This window comes from Hippocampus comes, unplaced genomic scaffold (assembly GCF_001891065.2).
Source record: "Hippocampus comes isolate QL1 unplaced genomic scaffold, H_comes_QL1_v1.1 scaffold174, whole genome shotgun sequence".
Taxonomy (NCBI): domain Eukaryota; kingdom Metazoa; phylum Chordata; class Actinopteri; order Syngnathiformes; family Syngnathidae; genus Hippocampus; species Hippocampus comes.
Window position 1 is genome coordinate 1595020 of NW_017805983.1, and position 14940 is coordinate 1609959.

General features: G+C 41.4%; 2 protein-coding genes across 4 annotated transcripts in view; both read left to right on the top strand.

Annotated features, from left to right (window-relative positions):
* Positions 1-3083, top strand: part of LOC109528393 (transmembrane protein 198-B-like) — a 12759-nt gene extending 9676 nt beyond the window's left edge. For both annotated transcript variants that reach the window (XM_019890907.1, XM_019890908.1), the window contains one exon: positions 420-3083. In XM_019890907.1, coding sequence (XP_019746466.1) covers positions 420-572 — 153 coding nt within the window. In that variant the 3' untranslated portion in view covers positions 573-3083. The remainder of the gene's footprint in view (positions 1-419) is intronic.
* A 1887-nt stretch (positions 3084-4970) lies between these two features.
* dnpep (aspartyl aminopeptidase) lies at positions 4971-14330 on the top strand. Of its 2 annotated transcripts, none has more exons than XM_019891531.1 (16): positions 4971-5110; positions 5353-5443; positions 6646-6734; positions 6807-6920; positions 6992-7117; positions 7784-7908; positions 8341-8425; positions 8531-8638; positions 8738-8815; positions 10269-10349; positions 10694-10854; positions 10941-10980; positions 12109-12210; positions 12640-12807; positions 14027-14151; positions 14273-14330. In XM_019891531.1, the coding sequence occupies exons 1-15, from the start codon at positions 5024-5026 to the stop codon at positions 14075-14077; spliced, it is 1506 nt and encodes a 501-aa protein (XP_019747090.1). In that variant the 5' UTR covers positions 4971-5023; the 3' UTR covers positions 14078-14151; positions 14273-14330. The 2 variants fall into 2 exon arrangements, with proteins under 2 accessions (XP_019747090.1, XP_019747091.1); XM_019891532.1 differs by having other exon boundaries at positions 5067-5252.
* The last annotated feature ends 610 nt before the right edge of the window (positions 14331-14940 follow it).

A 14940-nucleotide genomic window follows, 5' to 3' on the forward strand; every position in this document is an offset into this window, starting at 1 on the left:
TGAACACACAAACACACACACACACACACACACACACACATTTTTTTATTTATTTATTTTTTCCGGAATTTTCAGAAAAGTCCACTTTCATCTCTGTCAAGTGGACTTTCAAAACGGTGACTCAGATATACGCAAGAAATATTTATTACAAGAAAAAGTGGCGCGAAGGTGACAAAGTATAAATAAAGACGCCGGCACAGACACCAGGATAAAACGGGAGAAACAAAAGGCGCTTGCAAAAGGCAAGGAAAATATAAACGAAAATAGCTGAAGGCTGGTCACTCTCAGGGCATCATTGTACATGCCACAATTGGACCCTCGGCTGTAGTTTGGACACCCGTGAAAAAAATGACTGGAGATAACCAAACCTTGAGTTCCATATCATACAAGAGGCTTAATCCCCCTATCTTGTGATGCAGAGCTACATCCAGAATTTCCGGGACCGGCAAGTACAGGCTCAGCCTTTCCCAGGACAGCTGCTTGGTGGTCCGCACGCCGCAGTGGACCTGGGCTACGACTCTGGCTCGACGGCGCCCTTCACTGGGGCCACAGGACCTTTACTACGAGCCTAACGCATCACCTGGACTCAGTCAAGACACGCACTTGCTGTACTTGCACCTGTGTGTGCTATGTGTGCACACCTGTGTTACTTGTATCCATGCATCACTGCACAATTTCCCTCTAACACACACACACACACACACACACACACACGCACACACACACACACACACACACACACACACACACACACACACACACAGCAACTATTATGTGATGGGTCGACATCTGTTTCAGCGCCTCAGGGTCAGAGGTCAGAATGCAGACAAACCTCAGGCACAGGCATCCTCACAACAGACAACAAGTGATCCTCGGTCTGCAGGCCAAGAGTGCCAACTGGATTCCATTTGCCACCTTTCAAATGGGGTTTTGCCCCCCTTGGTGCTGGACCATTTTGTCTTCAAGTTGATTTTACTGTAACGGGTGCCTTGCTCCTCCTGTGACTAAGGAGGGGTGTACTGCCGCTTTTTGGGTGCACATACAGGGTCACATTTGCTTCAGGGCTTGGCTTGTTGTCTTCACCATGCCTGAACCTGTGACGAGCATGCATGTACAGCCGACGACAGTGCTAGAAAGAAAGCCATATGGATAGTGGCACCCTGCCACAACTCTCCCAGCATGCGTGCTGGAAGCGTTGGATGTTTTGTTGCAGCTTGCATTCAGTGCCACCTTGTCACACTCCCTTCAGAACCCCAAAGATCATTTCGACTGCCACATGTTCTAGCTCATTATTGTGCAAAGGCACTTATTTTATATCAGAAAAAATATGACAGCACACCACCAAACAGAAATGTCACCAAAAGTACTGTTCAGTAAACCCCCCCTCCTTCGCCGGTTCCAGCTTCCAAGTCCCGCAGTTTCACGGATATCTTTGTACAGTTAATAACAATATATGATATTTTGGTCTAACTCTCATTAGTTGACCACAAGATAGCTGTAAATTTATTTTGAATGAGACCATGTACATTTGAAAGAAGAAGAATGAAACAAAGTGCTGTGTTTCATCACAGTCCAGATTGTGTTGAAAATTACACCAATGAACTAATTTTTACACTTTTTTTGTCATATATGCAAGTAATCTGTTCTGAATTATTTTTTTCCCACTGATTCCAAATTTGACCTCATTTTTTTTCTCTACAACATCAGATTCTAATAATAATATGTAATATATTAATAGATATTAAGATATTTATGAAGGAATCATTAGAAACTGGAGATTTTTTTCTGGAACATCATAGCTATAAATTAAAAAGTACAGGAAAATATTGTGCAAGCTTTTATACTTTCTAGGTCAAACTTAAAAATTAAAACATTTAAGTATTTCAAAAACCCGATGAGCTAGGAAAAAAAAATTGGAACACAAAGCCATCTCTGATTCAAATTTGCTGTTGACCAGTCTTACTGAATGTCAATCTCCTTCAACCCTGATTTTTATGCCTACAGAAAATGATGGCTATTGGTTAATTTTATAATGTACAGCTTTGGGCATGATTATTGACTTATATTGTGAGATAAGTTTGCTTGGAAAAAAACAGCATTTATTTACTGTAAACATATTGAGGGTTTGGTACACTGGTACATTGTACAATATTTTTGTGTTAGCCATTGCTCTTGCTCTCTCTCAATACATTGTATGTGATTAAATGTGTTTCTATTATTTTAAGCGTGTTTAAAGAACTTTAAAAATTCAAGTGCCATAAATGCTATAAAAAAAAATCTACCCTCGAGAGTATTTAATTCGGGTATTTCTATATCGCGGGTTTCACAATTTTTGTGGGGATTGGGGAACGTAACCCCCGCGATGGAGTGGGGATTACTGTATATATACTGAACTCATGATGATCTCATCAAAATTTACCGTGTGTGAAATGTGGTCCTGTTTAGTTAATTACAAAGCATTCTGTTGTTTGAATGGCTGCAGGTGTCAACACAGGTTAGATTGATCGTCCACCATTTATAGAAGAGCATTTCATTGTTCTGCCTGTCACTGTATAACTTCTGTTGTTGTCTGACAAAGCAGCCTGGTAACATGAGTAAGCATCAGAGAGGTAGATAAAAGGATGTGAAGATCTCCTTAATGGAATCATTTCTTTAAAAAAAAAGGGGGGGGACAGAGGGAGAATGAGTCTTGATCTTTGTAAAAGCAAGGAATGAATGTACATGGTTTGCATGACCTCGAACACACGCGCACACACACACACACACACACACACACACACATTTAACAGTGGCTTCCTTTAGACTCCAAAAACCTACAAAGTCCTCTGGCTGCACCCAAGTCAACTTTCACCAACATTTTGTTTTCTTGGAAACACACACGCATATATGTGTTGCTCACATGTTCCGACGCCGCTTTGCCCCTGCCCACACGCCCACTTTAATCTCCTCAATCTGTCTCATCTTGATAACGTGTTCTCTAACCTGTCTGTGTATGTAGAAATATGTAGATAAAAATCATTGGTATATGCACAAACACATTGATAATAAATTCTGGTGATGTGGATCACATCCCTTGACTGTTACTTGTTATATGCTTCATTTATTTTCTTGTAACGTTTGTCACAACTTGTTGGTATAATGTACTGACTTGCTGAACACCCACACAACACAAAGAGCAATTTAAGAAACACCTAAAGATATCACAGCAACTATGGCCTGTTTCAACCCTTTTTCATGCTTCAGCTTGTCTCAGTACATGTGGCTTGATGGTCTTGATGAAGACCTATCTCTTAAATGCCTTTCAGTGCTACAATCAGACGTCGCATTGGAGCCGGGAACTCAAGGTGGGAGAAAGGGAACATTGAGAGACGGCCGCCATTGGCCCAGGTCAATGATAAAACAAAGGCACTGCTGCTTCTATTTTGTTAGTGTAAGAACTGCACGTCAACATAAAAAAATAACCCCCCCCCCCAAAAAAAATCTTGTGCGTTGGCGTGGGCGTGTAGCGACGTCACTCGAGTGAAGCGCGACTCAGCAGTCATAGTCCGCTGCTCTCCGCTGTGCGTGCATCAGCGCGGACGTGTACGCACTCGCGTCCTTTGGCTTCAACCAATCAATGCTGACGCAACGGACGTTACACTTCAAAGAGCTTTGATCTACGACAACAGCTAAGCTAGCCTAGCCACGACAACAGCTAAGCTAGGGAGTTGAGTACTGATGGCAAACTGAAGCATCATGAAGCCATGAGGCTTTCCATCCAATTGGTTCGCTCCTGGGCCGAAGCATCATGAGGCTTCATTTGTTCTATTGCGCCTTCACGTGGAAAATAAATGTTATGACAGACAGAGTGATTAAAATGATACCATGGATTTGATGGGGTCAAAAGGGCAGGGAGTTGTGATGTGAATGAATGTGCATGTGTTACTTGCAAGAATGATTGCTTTATTTTAGACATTGACATATAAACAAGGAACAAGACACACCTTTCATTCATTTTTATTGAGGAAAACTAGCATTTCCATGTTTTTGGCTTTAAACGGTTTGTTTTTTTAGATAGGATTTCTCCTGCTTTTGAAAATAGTCTTTCGCAAGGGACAGATGAGGCCAGAGGACAGAGAAAGGTTATTGCTAGTTTGTAGAGGTTTGGGTAGACATGTTTGTGCAGCTCCCAGCTATGCTGTTTTTTCATTGCATGTTAAAATGGCTAACCTGGGCGTGGTTCTATTTGAGTTGTCTCCTAATTTTCATGCAGGGCCCTATAATGTCTCAACATAGATGAAGGATTCTCTTGGTGCCCAAGTTCTTTAGAACAAAGTTTGCACTTCACCTTTTGAAATATCCATCTGTATGTTTCTCTTCTTTTCCTTTTTCTGTCCAAATATAAATATTTTTCTACACAATAGCAGTCTCGTCCACGACGTCTTTTTTCGTCCCACCCGGGTTTAGCCAATGTGTTTATAAAGAGATCAAAATCTCTTTAGGCGTGTGTATGTGTGTGTATGTGTGTGTGTGTGTGTGTGTGTGTGTGTGTGTGTGTGTGTGTGTGTGTGTGTGTTTGTTGCATCGTGAAAAAAAAACGGACGCGTATAAGCTGCTTAATGGTTTAGTCATGATTTGGAGGGGGTGGGGAATACAATTTGTTTCTTAAGTCAAAAAACGCCACTCCCCAAACAAAAACGTGTATTCAATCATCTTTTTAAAACGTTTTTTAAGTAACAAAGGAAAAGAATCACTGTCAAAGTTTCATCGAGTTGTTAGTGTACCAAAAGTTGATCATGCCCAAATCAAGCCACCCCGACAATTTTTTAAACCTCATGACAGTACTGTCCACATTTGTTTCACTTTTAGTTTCTTTTTTAAAAGTTTTAACACCTCCCGAGCGCTAGATGTCGCTGTAACCATACTACTGTATTCCTCTCTACACATTTGTTTCACTTTTAGTTTCTTTTTTTAAAAGTTTTAACACCTCCTGAGCGCTAGATGTCGCTGTAAGCATACTATTCCTCTCTGCTGCTGTTCTGTCATGAGTCAACGAGTCCCTGCTTCCTCCGTTGCAGCTTGTCACTCATTGACCGGTTCTCGTACTGGTCTCAAAGTCCAACTAATGCAGGTGAGATCATTTTAAATTACTCTTTTTAGTGTGGGATGCGCCAGTGGTGCTTTGACAGAGACCGCAACCTCGACTTAAGTTGAAACAACAAGACAACTGAACAAGACTTTGGTCGTAGTGACGTGCAGGTTTGCTAGTAAAGGTTAGAAAACAATTATTGATCCATTGTCGGACCTAGACTTGGACTATGTAATGTATCCCCTCATGTTTAACAGATGCTTTTGCCCATTTTTCTTTCACAGTCCGTAATAATGAAGAGCTCCAAGGAAGCCGTACAGTCAGCAGCTAAAGAGTTTTTACAGTTTGTCAACAAAGGCGTGTCTCCATATCACGGTAAAATCTGATTAGTTGTCATTCAAGTGCATTCAAAATAGTTCTTCTGAGATTATTTTCTGTCGTATATCAGTCGATCTTGACATTCATCCTTACTTATTGTGTGTCCTTTGTGACAGTTTTATTGGGCTTGGGCATTTATTTTCCTTTAAAAAAAAGTCTTACCAGACATACCCAAGCAAAAATGTCACAAAAGTGGATCCACGGGTTATGTATGTGCCTTAGGTCGTATAGTAGCAGATGTATCATTGTTCTGCCTGTCACTATACTTTACTGGCATAACTGGATGAACAAATATACATTATTTGTAGCAAATCATAATCACACTAATCACACTGATGATCTTTAACAAAAGTAATATGCGAAGATTTCCCCAAAAAGGCTGAGTGCGGTTGAAATGGCCCCTTCAACTTCATTACATGCCAAGAATTTTGAAAATTGATTGTTGGGTTCTGGAGAAATTAAGTTTTGTGTGTATGTGTGTGTGTGTGTGTGTGTGTGTGTGTGTGTGTGTGTGTGTGGGGAAAAAGTTTTTTTTGTGTCTCCCCCAAAAAAAAAAAAAAAAAAAAAAAAAAAAAAGGTCATAAAACACTTGAGTAAAACAGTGTACTTGATTGTTTCTCAATATACTTATCTCCTTGACAGTTTTGTTTCCTCTGCTACTCTGGGAACTTTTTTCCAATTGGCTGACAACTTTTGCTTAAAAATATCCACAATCAGCTCATATGGATCAGGCTTCTGAAAGATTTTTCAAGGCATCGCGTTAAAATGGTCATGGTGTTTCAAATGGCGTAACTTGTCCTAAAATTTCAATTCAAATAGCACAAGTGGAACCTATGGAATAGGTTATGTACTTATTGTTTTGTTTTGCTTTTTTTTTTTTTTTTTTTTTTATTAATACAGAATTTTTTTTTTTATTCCACAAAGATGTCGGTCACTTGTAACATTGCTAATAACAGCACACTGGTTGAGAGTCACTCCTCTCTAATAACTTGAATCTTTTGTGGATGACTTCTACCAATTGACTTGTGAACAGGTCAAACTACGTCTTTGAGGTTGAGATAAGATAACAGGGATCTTTCATTGTGTCTCACCTTTGCACTTTGAAATCCTAGCGCCGATAAAATAATCACACTTAGAAATGACATCTTGGTGATTACGAAAGCTATGCAAACGCAAAGAAATAAGTGTGTCGTCTTCAGTGGTGGAAGAATGCCGGAAGCGTCTGCTGGAGGCGGGATTTGTCGAACTGAAGGAGAAGGACAAGTGGGACATCCAGCCGTCCAACAAAGTAAGTTGGTCTGGGCATGTGCTGTTGTGGTAATAATAGTCTGTAAAAGTGAACATTCTGTGTATTTTGTAGTACTTTGTGACCCGGAACTTCTCCAGTGTCATAGCCTTTGCAGTCGGGGGGTGTTACTCGCCTGGAAATGGCTTCTCCATGATTGGAGCCCACACAGACAGCCCCTGTCTCAGAGTGAGAACGCAACACATTTATGATGTTTAAAGCCCACTCAACTGACACAACATGTTCTGTTTTGTTTTTAGGTGAAGCCAAGGTCCAAGAGGACAAAGCAAGGCTGTCTTCAGGTGGGCGTGGAGTGCTACGGCGGAGGCATCTGGAACACCTGGTTTGACCGTGACCTGACCATTGCAGGCCGTGTCATTGTTAAGGTAATGTTAATAGAATCTAGGCTTGTAAAGTGATGGGATTTGTTCCAGAAAGTTTCTGGCAAATTTACGTGGGAAGTTAAGATGGAGTTTTGGAAATATTCCAAACTGGAAACTTTCCATGGAGATTGGGGATAAAATATATCACATTCAAGCATAAAATACAAAGAATTTGTTAGGTCATAAGAAGACAGCCATGCAAAAACAGATATTGTAGCTCTATATCCCCGAATGCAAAGACATTACAGTACTGTACTTCACTGTAAAAAAAAACAACAAACAAACAAAACAAAAACGCAGAAGAAAAGTGCTACACATAAATACAATTTGAACATAAAACAATAAACACCAGGTCACACAAAACCAAGGGCAGAGTCTCATGCTGAGTATTAATTGTTCCATTTTTTTCTACGTCACACCAGCGATGGTTTATCTAAAGCTCTAAAGCTCACTGCCTGTAACCACATTTTGTCCTGCAACACAAAGCCCCAAAAAATTAAAAAAAGGTGACAGACACACAGAGCTAGAAAAACTCATATCTGTGAATTCTCATGAATTCCCCTGAAAAGTTTCAGCCTGGAAAATTCCCAGAGTTTTGCAACCCAAGTAAAATCTCACAGTGTGCTTGGGCATTCGAGACATTGCTCATACATGTGTATTGTCATGCAGGGAGATGGCAGACTGCTCCATCGGCTGGTGCACGTCCCACGACCTCTGCTCAGGATTCCTCACCTGGCCATTCACCTACAAAGGGACATTAACGACTCTTTTGGCCCCAACAAGGAGAACCACCTGTCAGTAACTTGGAGAGATGTCCATAATTGTACTTTACTGAGCTTAACTTCTCAGGTCGCCTCTCGTGTTATTTTCGCAACATCCATCCATCCATGTTCTGCTGCTTACCCTTAGTCACAGGTGAGCTGGAATCTGTCCTGACTCACTCAGATCCAGAGGCAGGATACACCTCGGGGTCACTCAGAGAAAATAGACAGACAATCAAGTCTTCAATTAACCTAACATGCATGCTTTTGAAATAAGGGAGGAAACTGGAGTACCAACACATGCATGAGAAAAACATGCAAAACAGGAACCCAAACTATTGAGTGACATTCTTGTTCACCATGGGCTTTATAACATAACAAATCTCATAGTTTTTTTTTTTTTTTTGGCATAGTATTGTGTATTTCCATTAAGAGGTTTTGCTGACACAATGATTTATCTCTCAGTGTGCCCATTCTTGCCACCGCCATCCAGGAAGAGCTGGAGACAGGCAGTGCATCATCAGGGGACGCCGTCAGCGCTGCCAGCACGGTGAAGATGGCACTGACACATCATATTGAGCACACATGTTACGGTCTGACAACATCAGTAGCTAATTATAATGTTGGACATCATTGTGTTTGGTGTCCCCTTCAGGCAGACAAGCATCACCCAGCACTGGTGAAGGTTTTGTGTTCGGAGCTGGAAATTGAGCCGGACGCCCTGCTCGACTTTGAACTCTGTCTGGCAGACACTCAGCTGGGGGTGAGCCTGTCCTTCCGCCAACTCCACATTAATTGCCTGTAAACTTGGGAGGTATTATGTCACATTTTCTCCATCTGTCATCTTGTTATATGTGTGCAGGCATTGGGAGGTGTGTATGAAGAGTTTATTTACTCTCCTCGCCTGGACAACCTCCACAGCTGCTACTGTGCACTGCAGGTCTGACTCGCTCACATCTAAACACCTGCAGTCTCTGGACCAAGCATGGGCAAATGGTGGCCTGTGGGCTTGACCCCACTCTAAGTGGGCCTGCTGATTTTTGGAAAAGAAATGCATTTTTTAAACAATTCTTCAAAAAAGACTGATGAATATTCAATGCATTTTGTATGAGACAAAAATGGAGGAAATGGAGTGGAGGGAGCGGGGTATTCAGAAGAAAATGAGCCGAAAAGCCCCAGAAATTTAAAAAAAGAAAAAAATGGAAAATATGCGAATCCTTGGGTTCTGAATCACAAGCATGTAGGGGTTGACTTTGCAATAATTGCAAGATGCGGGTCCCAGGGTGACAATAGTTGAGAACCACTGGTTCATATGTTGCAAAAACAGTCATTTACACACATGCTGAGCCTGGGTGGCCATCATGCGTTGAAATGTTATCGTCGACCGGCTGTCATGTGCTAAAAAATAAAATGCCCAGGCCCAGCCCGTAACTACACCGTTGGGGAAAATGATGACATTTTCCTAAAATTCACAATGACAATCCCACCCCTGGGAGTGGCATTGTAACGGAGCAGACAGACCTGTTTTCTTTGCCAAAATTTTGTACTGAAGTAACGCCTATTATTCATGTTCTGTGCAGTGTCATTTTTGTTACATAATATTTCCAAAAGGAATATTTTTATAAATTTATTCATTTATTGACAAATATTTAAAATGTTTTCCCCCAAGAGTAGGGGTGCCAAACTCATCTTTGTCACATGCCACTTAAGAGTTATGTCTTCGCTCGGACGGCCGTTATGACAGTCTAACCAAAAACATTTTAAATTGTCTCATCATATTATTACTTGTACCCACAAAATGGATGGATTACTAATTTTGAAATCACTCGTCAACTATAATAATTTGTTCAATTATTTTTCAAGTGAGTGTAAACAGGGTAACAAAATGGTTGCAAAATCTCAGCATTATTTATTAGACATGACAATTTGACATTTTAGTACTGATTTTAGCAAGGACCATGAAAGTTGACGTGCATGATTTGCTTTCACAGGCCACTTAAAGTGTTGTGACAGGCCGGATTTGACACGCCCTAGAGGAAATTGTCTGTAAAGGGAAAAAATATATATTTCTGTGTGATTTAATGCAGTTGATGCGGGTGGGGGGGCTTGACAGTTTGAAGCCTGTATTTGATATCCAGAAAGAACTTTCCAAAAGGAGGAAAAATCCCAAACTCTAGTATAAAACCTTTGTTGTTTCCCCTTTTAAAATGTCTTCTTCTTCTTCTTCTTCTTCTTCTTCTTATTATTATTATTATTATTATTATTATTATTATTATTGAATGAAGAAAAGAGGATTTCTATTTTAATAGTCATATTGCCCAGACCTATGTTGTAGTGAGTCACCATTATTGATCATTTTCTGATGTGGTCCACTTGTTACTGACTTGTATCAGGGCCTGATTGAATCCTGCTTGGGAGACTCGCTGAGCCAAGATCCCAACATCCGCATGGTGACGCTCTTCGACAACGAAGAGGTTTGTGATGCTATGACTGATCTTCCTGCTATATTGGCCTCTTCTTGTCGTTATCATATGTAGATGTTCCCAGATTGACTTAGTTATCCTGTAACCCCCCTCAAATTAAACTGTACGTTCATGAAATATGCTTGTTGAAATCAGCATTATGCTCAAATGCATTTCTTTCCACTATACACTGTATTTAAGTTTCCTATCAAGAGTGAACCTTGAAATCAAAATCCCTCATTTAGTCCCAATAATGTCCATGGAAGGTTTCCAGCTTGGAAAATTAACAAAATTGTGTAACCTTAGTGGGAAATAGTAATGCAAAATAACCTCTGACTCTTGACTGTGTTTTATAGGTGGGCTCAAGGAGCACTCAGGGGGCGGAGTCCAACTTAACTGAGCTCATCCTCAGCCGCCTCGCCTCTTCCTCCTCCAACCCCACCGCTTTCCAGCAGGCGGTGCCACTCTCCTTCATGATTAGCGCTGACATGGCTCATGCTGTGCACCCCAACTACCAGTCAGATCACAAAGACCATCAAACCAAAAAAAAAAACCCTAACAAAACGTGTTTCAATGAATTAATGAAATGTCTTGTCTTCACAGGGAAAAGCATGAGGAGAACCATCGGCCAGCTTTTCACAAGGTAAGGCGCTCCGAGACAAATTTTATTAATGATTCCCATGTATCATTACCGTAGTTATTGTTGTTCCTCGATTTACATCAATCAGTCCTCCCATTAAAATGAAATGAAATGTAATTGAGTACCAGAATCCCGAAAAATACACCACTGTTTTTGGGGGGTTGTATATATAATTAATAAAGGAAACTAGCACTGATTGTAAAGTTGAATATTAAAATATAACAATGGAGAATGTCAAGAAACTGGCTATGAAAAGTGTAATTAAGCCAAAAGTCAGACACACTGTCATATTTTGTATTAGTGGTGATCTCAAGCTTTGACTTCTTTACCTTGGTTGGTCATTTACCTCATGGATAGTTTAGTCTCAGTGTGTGTTCATTGTGAGTGTTTTCATTTTGATTTTTATGTGTTTGAGAGTCCTGTCAATAAATGGCTGAAGATGCATTGGTGACTGTCGCTGTCATGACGTGCTTTTTGTTGTTTGGATTTAGTGTTTCATGTAATGTCTTGTTTGGTTGTTTGTCTTTTGCATGTCTTGCTTGTTAGTTTTTGTTCCCACCTATTGTTGTCAGACTCCCTCCGACCACTGGTGTCTTGGATTTAGTTCCGTGATGGCCTAATGAAGCCTTCTGAGCACTTGAAGCTGTGTGATTGGTCTTTTTTTCTCCCCGTCATGCAGCAGTATCGGCTGGGAAATAACTGGAATCAAAACACCATAATTATGTCTTGTGGTTCATTTATGTACTGTAATGTGTAAATGATTAATTTGTGGTTAATAATACTATGGTACGAAATGGAACAAATTCAATGGGACATAATATGATTATGTTCAAATTGGTGTTTAACAAAAGCTGGGACACTGATAGATTGTGTGTTTATAAATGCTTTTTTTATTAAGAAACACTTGTTTATTCCTGTATTGCCCTGGAAGATGCAGTGAATTTCAATTTTGCTTGCACTGTAATTCAGATTTTGTCTCTCAACACAAAGCAAAATAACCAAGCGATGCCTTGTAAGTGGAAAAACGTAAAATTTGGGGCACTTTTCCCACGATGGAGAAATGTGGAATGAGTGATTTTCAAAGCAAATTGTTTCTGTGTCAGACCTGTATTTGCGCTCTTGTTTTTTCAGGGTCCAGTGATCAAGTTCAACAGCAACCAACGCTACGCCACCACCGCCGTGACTGCCGCCATCGTCCGAGAGGTTGCCAGCAAGGCCGGCGTTCCTCTTCAGGTAGCGTCGGTGTTGTCGTGGCTAAATTGTGGCCGCTCTGTAGCTGCATAAAAAGAAAAATGCAACAGCTACAGTACACATTCAGTCCTCCTTTCTTCCTCCTGAGCTGTCAGCCCCTGAGGACTTTGCTTCTTCAGCAGTTTCACAGAGCTCTCATTGCTTGATCAAATGTTAATACAGGCCAAGTGTAGACCATTTTATAATGTTTGGAAACAATAAGTGGGGAATATACTTTCAGGCGGAAGAAATTTCATTGAGTACGACTGGACTGAACTGAACCCAAAACAAAACATTGTTGGGGTAATGCTGCCATCTTTTTTCCCAAAAGGACTGTAGCGAATGTGTGATGTCATCGTGAAATTTCCTATACTGTCCGCTGCCCACCCAAATTTCAGCGACCAGTGTGAACTCTGGCTCCTCCTCATGCAGGATGTGATGGTCCGTAACGACAGTACATGCGGATCCACCATCGGCCCCATACTGGCCGCTGGGCTCGGTGTGCCCGTGGTGGACATTGGTGCGCCCCAGCTCGCCATGCACTCAATCCGGGAGATGTGCTGTACTTCCAGCATCTTGCAAAGCACCATCCTTTTTAAGGTAAGCTCCCGTTTTGTGAAACACAGCAAACCACTGAGTCTTCTTCTTCTCGAGTCACTACGTATCATCAGATGATTCCAGTCCATTGTTGGATACATTGTCTGGCATTCGGGGTGAGATCAGCTAGGTCCTCTTGGGTGCAAGGTGTCGGGAGGAGTGGGCAGACAAGGAGATGTTGCATGGTCTGATCCTCTCCACACAGACAAGAGATGTCGCCAGTCTCATTAAACCCCCACTTTATCAGATTTGTTTTGCATCGGCCGACAGCAATTCTCAAGCGGTTACGGCAAGACCAGAGTGGCCATGCTTCACTGGCACCAGATGGTAGAGATTCGCATCGCCTGGTAAAAGACACTTTGTGTGGGGCTTGGGTAAGATGTTCTGTCCACAGAGCGACACGTTGCTTGTCCGGATTTCTGTCCAGAGCCTCTACAGAGTGCAGGAAGCTATGCCTTGATTTGAACCTTTTTGCTGCTGGCTCTTGATTGTAGAGTTGGTGGCGGGTGTCAGTTTCTTGTCTCAGCTTTTCTTTCTGGGATGCAACTGTCCTCCGGATGCTTGGTGGATCAATCCCACTGAATAGGTTTAGGTCATCAACCTTTGTAGGCTTCAAGCAGCCCGTGACAGCATGGCAAGCAGAGTTTAGCACTGTATCAACCCTGGTGGCATGGGCTGATCTGCACCAGACCGGTGATGCGTACTCCGCTGCAGAGAAGCATAAAGCCAACGCTGTTGTACGTACTATCTTGGCATCACTTTGTGTTGGTAAGCTTCCTGAGAATGCTGTTCCCTGATGCCGCTTTAGCTTTGGTCTTTATGATGTGTTCTTTGTAGGTGAGAAACCTGTCAAGTGTCACTCCTAGGTAGACTGGATTTGAGATGTGCTGCAGCCTCTTCCCGTACTAGCTGATCTGTAGCTTGTGATCGGCTTCCCTGTTTTTTAGATGAAACGCACAAATTTGTGTTTTGTCTGGGTTTGCCCTTTGGTGGTTGATGGAATAGTAAGGTGATGGTCCGTATGAGTATCACAATACTAGCTAATATGATGCCGAAAAAAACGCTAATTTTATTGTCTAGAGAGTAGTGTTAAAAAATTGACATTTTTTTGTTGATATTTACGTATTTTTCTGGCTTGTCGCGTTTTCGTTTTGTTTTTCACTGCTACACCTCAAGAAATGTCTGTGACAATGCCTCCTGATCTGTATTCGTCTTTCTGCAGGCTTTCTTTGAGTTGTTTCCCCGTGTGAGGAGCGCGTTGGTGGTCGATTAGAAACAGGATGGAAACAACCAACATGAGGTGGAGTCAATTCAAAAGATGAAGGTACTTGTTGATACAGAAGAGTCACAAGTGCCTTTCCAGCAGCTCCTATATTTTGTTCTTCTACTTCTTCCTTTCATAACTTTGCTGCTGTGAATTGGGAATTTCTCCATTGCGAGACTAATAAAAGATTTCTTATCTTATCTTACCACTTGCTGCAACCACCTGTAATTATATTTGCAATAAAAGGCATTGAAAGACTGAAGTGCTTTGCTTTACTTTGGAAGCTGTTTCAACTCTTTTGGTGATCATGATTTTAAGTTACTTGCTGTCAGCCACCAGTGATGGGGAAATGTGTTAGGATTGTAGTGCCTCTACCCTTTCAACACATGTGATTAGCACTGCTTCGTCTCAGCAACAAGGTTTGGCTTGGGATGTGGATGGAATCCCGGGTAGGGTCTTTTTCTTTGGGTACACCATGGACTGGTCCCAAGTCACTCATGGGACACATATAGACAAACATGTACACTCACATTCACACCGATATGGAGTGTTTGATTAAACTTATTTGTGCGAATGATGTGTGAACTACATGCAGTAAAAACATATTTGAAGTAATTTTGTGCAAAACTCAGACATGACACTGACGTTATGAAAACATAGGAGGTGCAGAGACTACTTAACAGCATTCCAATACACAGTGACAGACAAGTATAGTTTTCATTGTCATCGTTTTACGATTTTACTGTTAGATGTCGTGAGTTCCTTTTTTTTACTGCTCATTTTTGTGCATCGTCAACAAATCGGAATTGTCTTTAGTGTGACCAAGGTCCTGTCAGACCTGTGATTGACAGGTGAGTCGTCCAAGTTTTACA